General features: G+C 38.4%; 1 protein-coding gene and 1 pseudogene across 1 annotated transcript in view; one reads left to right on the forward strand and one right to left on the reverse strand.

The window, feature by feature from the left end:
- Positions 1 to 13929, reverse strand: part of Iqcm (IQ motif containing M) — a 370694-nt gene that overhangs the window by 249334 nt on the left and 107431 nt on the right. Inside the window, exon 6 of the mRNA XM_075977882.1 lies at positions 8624 to 8739. Coding sequence (XP_075833997.1) covers positions 8624 to 8739 — 116 coding nt within the window. The remainder of the gene's footprint in view (positions 1 to 8623; positions 8740 to 13929) is intronic.
- The window catches only part of LOC142852683 (cytokine receptor-like factor 3 pseudogene), a 43973-nt pseudogene continuing 38944 nt past the window's right edge, over positions 8901 to 13929 (forward strand).

Consider the following 13929-nt stretch of genomic DNA (forward strand, 5'->3'; position numbering starts at 1 on the left):
GTGATTATTTCAGGGCTAAGTGGCTGGGAACTAGCTAGAGGCCTCATTACTACAAATTGGCACCCACGTGGCCAACTAAAATCCACTTAAAACCTGAGAGGACTTGAAAAGAAATTCTAAGCACAAAAATACAGAGATTAACACAGTTTCTTACTGTTTGCTGACAGTGTGCCACAGCTCCTTGAGGAGAGGTTTTCCTGACTCAGTGGAAGCAGGAAAAAGCTGTAGTGCTTTGAAATGCTAGGTTTCTGGGCCATGCTGCCAGCATGACCTCAAGCTCTCTCAGGAGTCCAAGCATTTAAATAAGGTTTTTAAGCAGCATCTTACAAACTGCTTAAAAAGTCTCTGTATAGACTGGCTGCATATTTGGAACTGGGGCAATGTACACAACTTGCAGAGGTGGTAAACAGACTTCCACCATGTTTGACTATGTGGAGCAAGCAGAAATCACCGCATATACCCTAGTAATGCTGCAGCTTAAATTCATAAGAAGGGTTTAGCATTTTAAGAAGCACTTCTGGTCAGAAAATAATTACAAATACACAATAAAGACAGATTCAGATTTTTTTTTAAATGACCTCTAAATGTTAGTGTTAAATAAATGTACTTAGGGTTGGGAGAGAAAAGAAAGAGAATATAGACAGTTGTAAAAAGTAGTAAATGTTTTTATTTTTTAAAAAGGTAAAGTATTTTAAGAGACAGAATACAGAGAGTCAAAGATTAAAAGGAGTAAAGAAAGAATGCCATGTGAAGATGAAATACACACAGAGGGTCTGGATTATGTAGATTATTGTGTTTTCTTTGAATTTTTTGACTGGGAAGGAGTTAAGAACAGAGAGACATTTCATTGCATGGGCTACTAAGCTAAACTAGCATGTATATAATAAAGGTATCTTGACTTCAGAATTTGTGTCTAAGGATATGTTGCTCTGGAAAAGAGGTTCTTCTTTTGTTTCCAAGAGGATGATAACCTGTGGATTGTTTCCAGACATGGTTGGTGGACCAAGAGCCCCTGAAAGGTTGCCTTGAACACCCTCAAAAATTACTTTGTTCAATAAAAAGCAAGAAGAATTTTAGAGAAGAACTAAGCCCATATTCCCAAACATCGCTTATAAATGTTTCTTTACATTTAAAGGGGGATATGCTATAGATATTTGCATTGTTATAATTATTGGTTTACTGATACAAATTTAAAGTCAATTTTATTATATTGTGTATATATATTTTTTCCTCTTGATTAAGGTGTTGTGATTGTGCAGCTCATTTAAAAATGTAATATATAATTGAGAAATATAGGTAAACAAAGAGTCATCTATAATAGTCAAGCTTGTAGTCATGTTAGATTTTCTAGACGTACAGAGATTTATTTCAGTTAGATAGGAATTCTTCAAATCTTTCAAAGACTACAGAATATGGCATTTGAAGTATTTTAAGAATTTAGGACTTTACATGACAATGAGATACATCTGCTCCTGGCTGCACCAATTACTTCAAGAGGAAGATGGGCATTGAAGAGTCTCCTTATGGAGTTGGTTATCAATTTTGGCAATAAATTGCTTTTGCCTGGACTGCTTCATAAACTGGACATGCAAGACCTGTAGAGAAATGACTACTGAACTTGCCTAAAGGTGAGATGATTCTTCAGGGTCCCTGCTTCATGAAAGAGTCTGCGAGACATTCTGCAGGACACAGAAGAACATGACTTACAAGCTGGCAATATAGACAGAACTGTCTTTGAAATTTCCTGCTTCATAAAAAAGTCTGCTGGACACTAGGGGCCTGTAGGCTGAAGATTGATGCTCCAATGGTACAGAAAAACTTTGGGTGACTATCCAGGCAGTGAGATGTCTTTGTCATTTCTTGAGTTTTGGAAGTCGCTTATAATGTACTTCCTGTTTACTTAGGTAATATTATATCCTTCTGGGGTCTTCAATGGAGTTGAAGAATTTTTAGTTATAATTATAGTTTTCCTTAGTCATGATAAAAGATAAAATAGATATAAATATTGTAACTCTAATTATTGCTTGATAACAGTTTATTATATATAATTTTATTATGTTCAAGATAAAGCCTTCTTTTTTATTTTAACAGAAAAGGGGAGATGACATGGGATTTTTCTCTGTATGCTGGAAATATCATTGGTTAATAAAAGAACTGCTTTGGGCCTATAGCAAGCTATAGTGGAACAGAGTGAGGTGGGGAAAACTAAACTGAATACTGGAAGAAAGAAGGGCAGAGTCAGAGAGAAGCCATGAACCTGCCACTGGAGACAGATGTGCTGATACTTTACTGGTAGGCCACGACCTTGTGGTGATGCACAGATTAATGAAGATGGGATTAATTAAGATGTAAGAGTTAGTCAAGAAGAAGATAATGCTAATAGGCCAAGCCATGATTTAATTAATATAGTTTCTGTGTGATTATTTCAAGGTTAAATGGCTAGGAACTAACTAGCAACCTCATAACTACATCTATATATCTATAAAACCTAACTAACATGACTACAAACTTGATTATTATTGACAATCTACTAGCCTGTATTTTTAATTATACAGTACATTTTGAAATGAGCTGCAAAAACACAATATCTTAATCAAGAGCAGAAATATACAAGATTAACCTTAACAAAATTAACCTTCAATTTGTATCAATAAACCAAGATCTATGCCAATACAAAGTATTCATCTTTATAGCATACCCCTTTAAATGTAAGCAAATATGTAAAACACTGTTTGGGAACTTGGACATAGTTCTCTCCAAACTGCTTCCTGCTTTTTTTGTTGTTGTTAGATGAAGTAATTTTGGGGTGGTCATGGTGACATTTGGGGGAACTTGATTCATCAAACCACATTAGTCTGAAAGGAATCCACAGGTTTTCATCATTTGTGGAAACAAAAGTAGATCATCTTTTCCAAAGCAGAATATTCTTAGACCCAAATTTGATGTCAAGACACCTTTAAAACATATATTTTGGTTTAGCTTAGCAGAAATATCTCTCTGTACTTAGCTCCTTGCCAGTCAAAAAATTCAAATAAAACACAATAATATACATAATCCAAACTCTCTGTGTATATTCCATCTTTACATGGCTTATTTTTTAATTATTTTAATCTATGTCTACCTGTATTCTTTTTAAAGACTTCGTTTTACTTTTTAAAACCATTTACTTTTTTTTTTATAACTGTCTATATTCTTTTTCTTCTCTCTCCCAAGCCTATGTACATTTATCAAACACTGTGACCTATTTAGAGGTCTTTTCCATCTGGATTTTCCTTTATTGCATGCATATCTGTAATTATTTTCTGACCAGAAGCACCTTTTTTTAAAAAAAAATGCTAAGCAGGTGTGGCTAGGACCTACTCCACCATCCTGCCTATTGGCTCTGCCCAGCTCAACATGGTGGAGGTCCATTCACTGACTCTGAGATTGCCCAGTGGAAGCCATAATCACCACCTCAACTCTGGTATCCAGGTGATTCATGCTGCTACCAAGTAACTTGTAGCATACTGCCTACAAATCCATTCAAATGCTTGGCCTCCTGAAGGAGCCAGAGTTTGTGTTGGCAGCATGGACCTGGAAGTCGCCAATTTGAAGCAACATGATTTTTATTTTTGTTTTTGCTTTTTTTTTTGTTACCACTGAATCAGTAAGACCTCTCTTAAAGGAGCCACAACACCCCTGTTCCCTGCCAGCAGACAGAGCCCATCTAAAGAAAAAAAATGAGGCTAAACTTTGTTTTATTGTATGTGCCTAGAATTTCTTTCCAAGCTCTCTCAGGTTTTACATGAATTTAGATGTACATGGTGGCATGCCAATTGTTGGCAGAGGCTGCTAGTTCATTTCCTGACTGCCCTGACTCAAAATAATCACACAGAAATCTGTATTAATTGCAATCCTACTTGGTCAATAACTTAAGTGCATTTCTGGCTAACTCTTATATCTTGAACTAAACCATTTCTATTCATCTGTGTATCACCACGTGATTGTGGCTTATCAGCAAGTTTCCAGTGTGTCTATGTCTAACAATGGCTACATGCCTTTTTTCTGACTCTGACTGTTCTTTCTATATAACTTTTCCAACCTGACTATATTCTTTTAAGCCATTGGCCAAAAGCAGCTTATTTATCCATTAACTAATAAAAGGAACACATATACACAAGGACTTCCCACGCCAGTTTCTCCTCTCCCACATAGGCTCACCTAGAGAGGCTGAATGGGATGGCTGGAAATCCAAGTCTAGAAGGCACAACATTCCTTCTTAAAATAGAAAACAGAGGGTTGGGAAGATGGCTCAGAGGGTAAAATGTTTGCTGTGCATAATGAAGACCTGATTCAATCCTTGGCATCTGTGTAAAATATGGGTGTGGCACCATGTAATCTCAGTGCTGAGAAGGCAGAGCCAGGAGCATCCCTGGGCTTACTGTCTAGATAATTTATTCAAATGGTGACATCTAGATACAGTGTTGATCTCTGGCCTCCACATACACCATGTATACATGTGTACATGCATTAAAATATTAATAGTAAATAATTCTAATGCAATCAATTATAAGATCAAGTCCCATTTTCTTCTAATCCTCTCCTTCTAAGTTAATGTCAGGGATGATTTTTCAACAATGGGTTTCTCCCTGTCCCTAGGACATGGAGTTGCTAGATAGTTACTCTATAATGGCCATGTGTACGTCTTGTCTTCATTCATGATATCTTTCTTTGAAGGCATATAGGCAAGGGTCACTCCTGTTCCATCATTCTAAGAGATCACAACATGAAACATTTCCTTTCAGGGAAAGCTTTCTTAACCCTAGAGCTATTTACTGCAATTGCGGAATCAGCAAATCAACCAAGTCTCCTTGGTTGAATCTTGCGGGACTGAAAGGCATGTTCCCTCACTGTCTTCTGTTTCTCTTGATCAGCTTTTGTTTTAATTATTACCATCTTGAAGGAAAAGTTTGGAGATGGAGAAATACCTTAGTGGTTAGAGCATATGCTGAACTTGCAGAGAAATCCATTTCAATTTTCATCACCCACATGGCAGCTCACAACTACATGTAACTCCTGTTTTGGGGGACACACAGTCCTCTTCTGGACTTTATAGTACCATTGACTACTGAAGTGGTATGTATATACATATAGGCAAACACTCATACAATAGAAACAATGCTGTAGATACATATATTAAACATCACATCTCTGCTGATTAACACCAAAAGTTTGCTTTGCTTTGTCTATTGTAACCATAGTACCCAGGCCCATACTCTCTAAGACTGCTCCATGTATTCTCAGAGTTATAAGATGAAACTGAAGAGGGGGGGATTGCAAACAGTGGTCTTGCACATTTGATTATAAAATAACTTTACATTTTTATGTTTGCATGAGGTATTATATCCACAGGTTTCACTTACCTTAGATAATATTACCTTTCAAGATAATGAAGGCTATAAGTATCTCTATTTTTTCAGAGGCTATAAGATATAACCCATCGAGGCATTCCTCTAGGATACAGGGCCTTATTTATACTTTACAAAGAAGTTTTAGGAATCCATGTGTCATTGTTTAAAACAATTGGATAGTCTACTATACTGCTAATATAGTCAGCCATCAAGTACAAATGAGGTACATCATTTTTTAATTATTAAATTAGAATTAAATGCTTCTAATTATTAAATTACAAAATTAAATACTTCTAATTATTAAATTACAAACTATGTTTTATAGAAACATTTTACCTTTAAAAGACATAGTGTTCTCATAACCTAAAGGAAGCGCAACAACGGTGACTTTCTCAAGTCAAGTAAAGTTAATAAAGCAGTCAATTTGCAGCTGGCACCCACTTTGAAGCCCATGTATCACACATACTCCAGTACTGCAGTGATATGACCTAGCATATTTGTAGATGATTATTTAATTTGGAATGCCAAGGGATTGAAATACTTCTACAGACTATTTCAAAGCAAAATGTGTTATATTCACTTGTCCCCACAAAAAAATAAAAAGCTGAGTTTTACTGTCCTTGTCTCTGTACAGTAGTAGCAATAACAGAGGAGTGTGATCGTGTACAGTCCAAGTCTGAAGAATAGTTAAAACAGGGCACTGTAAAATGTACATTTTTTAATTAAATAAGACAATTTTGTAATGATTTTAATTATTTAATACAAGAAATCAACTTAGAACCTGTTATTTTATCTCCACATGGAATGTTAGTGTTTTGTAGGATAGGAAAGTACTCTCTGTGTATTAAGGGGGATGTGTATGCGTGTGTTCCTGTGTACATGTGCTTACAGGTACATGTGTACACACGTGTGGGGGGGACACAGGCTGTGGGTGTCTACCTCAGGCATTATCTGTTTTTATATAGATATCTATTTTTATATATGTATTAAGGGGGATGTGTATGCGTGTTTTCCTGTGTACATGTGCTTACAGGTACATGTGTATACACATGTGTGTGGAGAACACAGGTTGTGGGTGTCTACCTCAGTCATTATCTATTTTTGAGACAAAACAATCTCTCACTGAACTCAGAGCTCACTGACTTGCTAGAGTAGCTAGCCACCAGACTCTACTTCCCTGTCCCTCATTTTCCAGTGCTGGGGTTACAGACACACACCAGCATGTCTGGTTTTTATATGGGTGTTGAATGTCCAAACTTGGGTTGTCATGACTATGTATGTCGTAAGCACATGAAGGACTGAAGCATCTCTCACGGTGCTAATTTGTCTACAGCAACCGTGTCTACAACCTCAGTAAGTTCACACTTCAGAGGAAATAGGCCTACCAGCCACCTGATGGCCAACTTATAAGCCCCAGAACTGTGAGAAGAATTAACGTTTGATGTTTAATCAACATAGCACCATTCAATGTCATATTTTCTATGATAGCAAATGGAAAGTCAAAAAAAAATAAACCACTGACATAAAAAGACAAGATGGGGAGAGAAAAGGTAGAAGGGAAGGAGGGTGGACTTGGGGAAACAGGAGGATCGGGATAAAGGAAGGTTGGATAGGGGAGCACGGAACCACAATTCTTAGTTAAGGGACCCACTTTAGGGTGGGCAGGAGACTTGACCCTAGAGGGGCTCCCAGGTGCCCAAGCTGAGGTCCCCAGTTAGTTCCCTGGGCAGCTGAGGATAGGGAACCTGAAATGACCCTACCCTAGAGCAATACTGACGAATATATGGCATATCATCCTAGAACTTGCATCTGGCGATGGATGGAGATAGAGACAGAGACCCACACTGGAGCACTGGACTGAGCTCCCAAGGTCCCAATGAGGAGCAGAAGGAGTGAGAACATGAGCAAAGATGTCGGGACCACGAGGAGTGCACCCACCCACTGAGACAGTGGAGATGATCTACTGGGAGCTCACCAAGGCCAGCTGGACTGTTACCAGAAAAAGCATGGGATAAAACTGGACTCTCGGAACATGGCGAACAATGAGGGCTGATGAGACGCCAAGGACAATGGCACGCGGTTTTGATCCTATGCAATGTGCTGGCTTGGTGGGAGCCTAGCCAGTCTGGATGTTCACCTTCCTAGATATGGATGGAGGGGGGAGGACCTAGGACGTACCACAGGGCAGGGAACCCTGACAGCTCTTTGGACTGAAAAGGGAGGGGGAGAGGAGTGGGGGGAAGGGGAGAGGGGTGGGAGGAGGGGGAGAAGAGTGAGAGGAGGGGGAGAAGAGTGGGAGGAGGGGGAGGGAAATGGGAGGCTGGTGGGAGGAGGTGGAAATTTGTTTTTTTTTTCTTTTCTTTATCCTCCTTTTATCAATAAAAAAAAAAAAAAAAAAAAAAAAAAAAAAAAAGACAAAGGATAAGAGATGGTTCATGCCTGTTCATACACAGGGTAGATTCAGTAAGAAGCATAAGATAAATACACTGACTCGTCGAGACACGGGGTTCTTATTCTATAATCTCTTTTAAATAGTTGGTGCTAAAGATATTCAAACTTGAATTTCCTGTGGTATTCACAGAGCAGCATCCAAAGACTGGCTCTAGTAGAAAAACCCAAAATGAAGATCCAGACTGTCAGATGGGAGAGCCACACGCTCTGAATTAGAGCCTTCATTCTAAAAGCCATGAGTGGGGACTCATGAAACTGCATTTGGGTTTTCTCAGTCCTTCAATTATTACATTTCAAACAGATGGCATCATCTTCAGTTTCTAACTTCGTGATGTAATTTAAAAAACAGTAGCCATGCAATCACATGTAGAACAAACCATGTGGTGACCCTTTGGCTAAGTGCTTTTCAAATAAAATATAATGCATATATTATGGGTCAAGGTAATTAGTAAATTTTACACAAAACATGATAAAAGTGGTCAATCTTTACTTCTGGGGGAAAAGATTTTTGAGTGTATGTGTTAGGTTGCTTTTGATTTTGAGACAGTATCTCAAAACTGATAACTAGGCTGGCCTCAAATTCATGGCCATTTTCCTGTTTTAGCCTCACAGATGCAAGGCATGAACCTGCATAGTTGGCTAAAATGATGGACTTGATGAAGAGTTTAGGAATAAAATAGGTCCGCGGTAAAATTTCATTTTTTTAAATCAAAATTCACCCAATATTTTGTTGGGAAAACAATTAGCAAGCAAACTCTACAACTATACTTTAAAACACTTACCATATAATAATCCTTAAATATCCCGGATGATCCGGATAGGCTCTGAACAGACTCGTGAGGCAAATGGGAGGACCTCATGGATGCAATGCTTCTCCAGTCATAAAACATCCTGTCTGCTAGAAATATGGATAGAGGTTAAAGTAATATTTATCTAAGAAGAGCACACACTGATCATATTGCTTCATGATACAAAGAGGAAAGCAAATCATTTTTATGGGCTCACTTTTCTGTGTTAAAATCACATCTTGTCATCTCATCAGAGAGAGATGAAGAAGCGATGGCACTGCCTAGAGAAAGACTTGAATTAATTGGCTCCTTCCAGTACAGCTTCATGTTTTTATTGCATGCAGTGTGCCCATCAGAAGGCTAGTGGGTTCATTTCCATCATTTATTTCTCCCAAGAACACTGACTTCATCTTTAAAAAAAAAAACTTAAAGCAAAATTCTATTTGTGAATGGCACATAGACAAAACAAAGGGAAAAGAAAACAGAATAGGAAAGCAAACACATCAAAAGAAAGTCCAGAGAATTATTATTAAGGACTAAGTCTTAAAACTGCAACGTAAATGAATCTATGACCAGTGCCAAGGTGAATATTACTGAGAGAGGAAATGGCCAGACAGCGGAGGCTTTCAGTTCTTCCTTGGGATTTCTCCCACAATCTTGTCTCTAAATAAATGATGGGGAAATTTGAGAACCACCTGATGATTTGTTTCTCACAATTACCTATTATTTTTAAAAGAAAACAATTAGTTCAATCTTGTCATTCAAATAAGCCACGTGGTATAGGATTTCTTATTTTCCTAATATTTACTCATAAGTTCTCTTCTGAAAATGTCAGTTCAATAGTCATCTATGATGTATTACACAAGAATTTTGAGACTTCAGAAATTATTGTTTTATTTAGTTGCTTTTCAGTTTATTTAGAGAATCAAAGGCTGAATGTCTTATAGGGAGGCAAAAATGTAAATTTAAATCATAAAAGGGCAAATGTTGTTGCAAATATCATAACACACATGTAAATTTTTTTAAAATAGGATTGTCTATTTGGCCAAAAGAGTCTCTGATCTCTATCAAAAAGTTTAAAATCTCTTTAAAAAGGGAAGACAATAAATCATATATGTTATTCCTGATTCAATATGAACAAAGAATCTTTTAGTGAAAGCAAATTTCAATAAAAAGCAGCTTAGAGAAAACTGGTTAGATTAAAAAAACAAAAGGTGTTGGCCAGGACAAGGTCTTGTATCTTTTACTTTAATTGGGACTTTTATAAGCCCTTGGGAGATGCAGGATTACACAGGACATATTAGAGGTTTGGCAAGTCCTCACACTTCCTTCTTTGAATATTTATTTAGGTATTTATTTGTATAGGTGTTTTCTGTCTCTGTATGCCTGTGCATCATGTGCATTCGTAGCCTGTGGGTGCCAGAAGAGAGTGTCAGATTCCCAGGAATGGAGTTACAGATGATTGGCAGCCATCATGTGGGTGCTGGAAATCAAACCAGATCTTCTGGAAAGAACAACCAGTGCTCTCAACACCGAGCCATCTCTCCTGCTTCCTGTGAAACTTTTTTAACTCAAAGCAATATCCCACATTTCCTCTTCCACCCCCTTTCAATGAGTGTTTGTTTATGTCTAGTGCCCAGCTTCTTAAATTATGTAAGGCAACCCATGAGATTGGATACTTGAATCTGTGTGACAGCAAAGAAAATGGAGACAGTAAAGAGTTTAGAATGTGTGACAATCTAAAATTAATTCGCAGTCAATGTCCCATGTTGCGCTGTGCACATTCACTGCAGGTTTGTTCCTGCAAACACTTTGGGTTTCAAATGCCTCCATGACAAACAGTGCCAACAAATGCTGCAGGAAAAGGCCAGCTCAGATTCCAGGTGACTGGACACTATGAATTACAGTTCTTTTACTATACAAACAAACTTTTCTTTTCTTGATTGCAAAAGCAGACTTCATTCCTCAGCATGAAAGTCATGTGTATTAGAATTTGATTTTTAAAGGTACTGTTTGAGGTAGGTTGATTCTGAATTTTCTGAGAAGCCACAACACTAATTTCCACAGTGGTTGTACAAGTTTGCATTCCCACCAGCAATGGATGAGTGTTCCCCTTACTCCACATCCTCTCCAGCAAAGGCTATCATTGGTGTTTTCGATTTTAGCCATTCTGACAGGTGTAAGATGGTATCTCAAAGTTGTTTTGATTTGCATTTCCCTGATCACTAAGGGATTTGAACATGACCTTAAGTGTCTCTTGGCCATTTGAACTTCTTTTGTTGAGAATTTTCTGTTCAGTTCAGTGACCCATTTTTTAATTGGGTTAATTAGAATTTTAAAGCCTGGTTTCTTGAGTTCTTTGTATATTTTGGAGATCAGACTTTTGTCTGATGTGGGGTTTGTGAAGATCTTCTCCCATTCAGTAGGATGCCTTTTTGTCTTAATGACAGTGTCCTTTGCTTTACAGAAGCCCAGAGAAGCCAAATAACAAGGTGAACCCAAAGAAAAACATATATAGATCTTCCTGGAAATTTGAAGCAAACAAGATTGCCGGGCAAAAGTTAATCTTCATCTGGTGATAGATGGAGATAGAGACAGAGACCCTCATCAGAGCAACAGACTGAGCTCCCAAGGTCCAGTTGAAAGGCAGAAGGAGGGAGAAGATGAGCAAGGAAGTTAGCACCGCAAGGGGTTGGTCCACCAACTGAGGCAGTGTGCCTGATCTAATGGGAGCTCACCAAATCCAGCTGGACTGGGTCTGAATGAGCATGTGATCAAACCGGACTCTCTGATTGTGGCTGACAATGGGGGCTGACTGAGAAGGCTTTGATAAAGGCACTGGGACTTGCTTTTATGGCATGTTCTGGCTTTTTGGGACCCTAGACTATATGGATGCACAGCTCCCTAGGCCTGGATGGATGTAAGGGGGAGGGCCTTAGACTTCCCACAGGGCAGGGTTCCCTGCCCTCTCTCAAGCAGAGTGGAAGAGGAAGGAAGGGGTGTGGGTGAGAGGGAGGGGATTGGGAGGAGGGAAGGAAGTGTAAATAATTGAATGGAAAAATAAAAAAAAGTAATGCTTGAGTTGCTGACTTGAGCATCATTTTCCTATATATATACATTAAGCGAATTTTGGCTTGGGAGTGGGAAAGACTGCCAACAACTTCTGACACGGCCCTAAACATACTGTAGTTCTGCATTACAGTTTATGAGATGCAACATTTTCAGCATTGCTGGATATAGAAATATCTAAACTCTGAAGAGAGATGAAGATAGTCTATGTCATAGTTTCACATATTCAGCTAATATTTAATTCTTTTTATAAAGTAAACAAGCACATTTATGTCATTATTATGCAAATTCGCCTTAATCTTTAATGGTAAAGTTACATGTATACCAAAGAAGTGTTTTAAAACAAACTTTTTCTTGATTTATAAGTAAACTGCTGATTTGTATGCCTGTTTTGTAGATCTCTATACTTTGGGGCTCATAAATTTTTCTAGGCAAAAGGGAGGTTACAAGTCAAAATGTCTGAGAACCCCTTTTGCAAAGAACTACAAACCTCTTTTCCAGTCTCTGATTTCAATTCGCAAACTTTTCTGGGGCCAGAACAATATCTTTCTTGAGTTGGGCCCGTGTTTCTGGCTCATTAGCAATGTGAGTAAAATAGCTATATAAACACTGGCAAGTCAAATTTGGCCTCAGCTCACAGCTACAGCCATCTGATTCTTCACAAAGGTGCCAGAAACATACATTGCATAAAAGCCTCCTCGACAAATGGTACTTGGAAAACTGTACACACACTTGCAGAAGAATGCAAGCAGACTCTTATGCCCCCCATACAAATCACTCCTATGTCCCCCATACAAATGACAATTGGATTTGTATTAAACTTAAAAGCTTCTGTACAGTATAGAAAACAACAGAGTTAAATGACAGTCAACAGAATGGGAGAGAAATCTTACCTGGATACTCATCCAACAGTTATTTAATATCCAGAATGTATAAAGAAGCAAAAAATAAGAACCAAAGGAATAATAATAAACTCAATAAATGGACAAATTATCTGAAAAGACACTTCAAAGGAAGGGCAACAGGCCAATAGATACATGAAAAAATGTCTAGAATCTTGAGAAATATGAAAATCGAAACTACATAGATTTCCCATCTCATTCTCGTTAGAATGGCCATCATGAAGAAATCCGAAAATGAGAAGTGATGCTAAAGATGCCAGGTCAGATGAGGACGATCCACTCCTGGCAGGAAAGTAAATAGCCCAGTCAGGATGGAACTCAATATGGATATTCCTCACATAATTAAAATAGAATTTTTTATGATATAGTTAAAATAGTTATGGTATATTCCCAAAAGAAACACAATCAGCTTATTACAGAGATACTTATACAACAACCTCTGTAACATGAAGGGCCAGTCCTGCTTGCTGTGGTGGGTTTTGTCCCACTGGGTACCCCCAGCTGTTTAGCCCCGAAGAAAATCACACATAGGTCTCCATAAATTATAAGCTGATTAATTAGCTCTAGACTCTCACATCTTGATTAACCCATTTTTCTGATCTATGTTAGCCATGTGGCTCAGTACCTTTTTTCAGTGGAGCAGATCACATCCTGCTGCTTCGGTGATCTGGGCAGGAGTGGGAGGGATCAACTTCCTCCTTCCCAGAATTCTCCTGTTCTCATTGTATCATTTCTACTTCCTGTCTGGTTTTCCCACCTATACTTCCTGCCTGGCCAATTAGCGCTTATTTATAACATGATTGACAGAATACAGACAATTCTCCCGCACCACACCTCTTTTTTCCCCAAGACAGAGTTTCTCTGTAGCTTTGGAGCCTGTCCCAGAACTAGCTCTTGTAGATCAGGCTGGCCTCAAACTCACAGAGATCCACCTGCCTCTGGCTCCCAAGTGCTGGGATTAAAGGAGTACGCCACCACCGCCCAGCCTACAAGCACCTTTATTGTTGTATTAATCATAACAGCTAGGTTATAGAATCAGTATAGGTTCCAATCAACAGATAAATGATAAATAAAATGTGGAGTGTGCACAACTGAGTTTTAGTCAATCATAAAGAAGAGTGATATTGTGTTGTTTAAGAAAAAAGTGTATGGATCCTCATGTTAAATACAATAGGCTATGTGGTGCCTGTGTGAGTGTGTGTGTGTGGTGCTTCTGTGTGTGTGTGGTGCCTGTGTATGTGTGTGGTGCCTCTGTGTGTGTGTGTGTGGTGCCTCTGTGTGTGTGTGTGTGTGTGTGTGTGTGGTGCCTCTGTGTGTGTGTGTGGTGCC

Source organism: Microtus pennsylvanicus, chromosome 6 (genome assembly GCF_037038515.1).
Source record: "Microtus pennsylvanicus isolate mMicPen1 chromosome 6, mMicPen1.hap1, whole genome shotgun sequence".
Lineage (NCBI taxonomy): Eukaryota > Metazoa > Chordata > Mammalia > Rodentia > Cricetidae > Microtus > Microtus pennsylvanicus.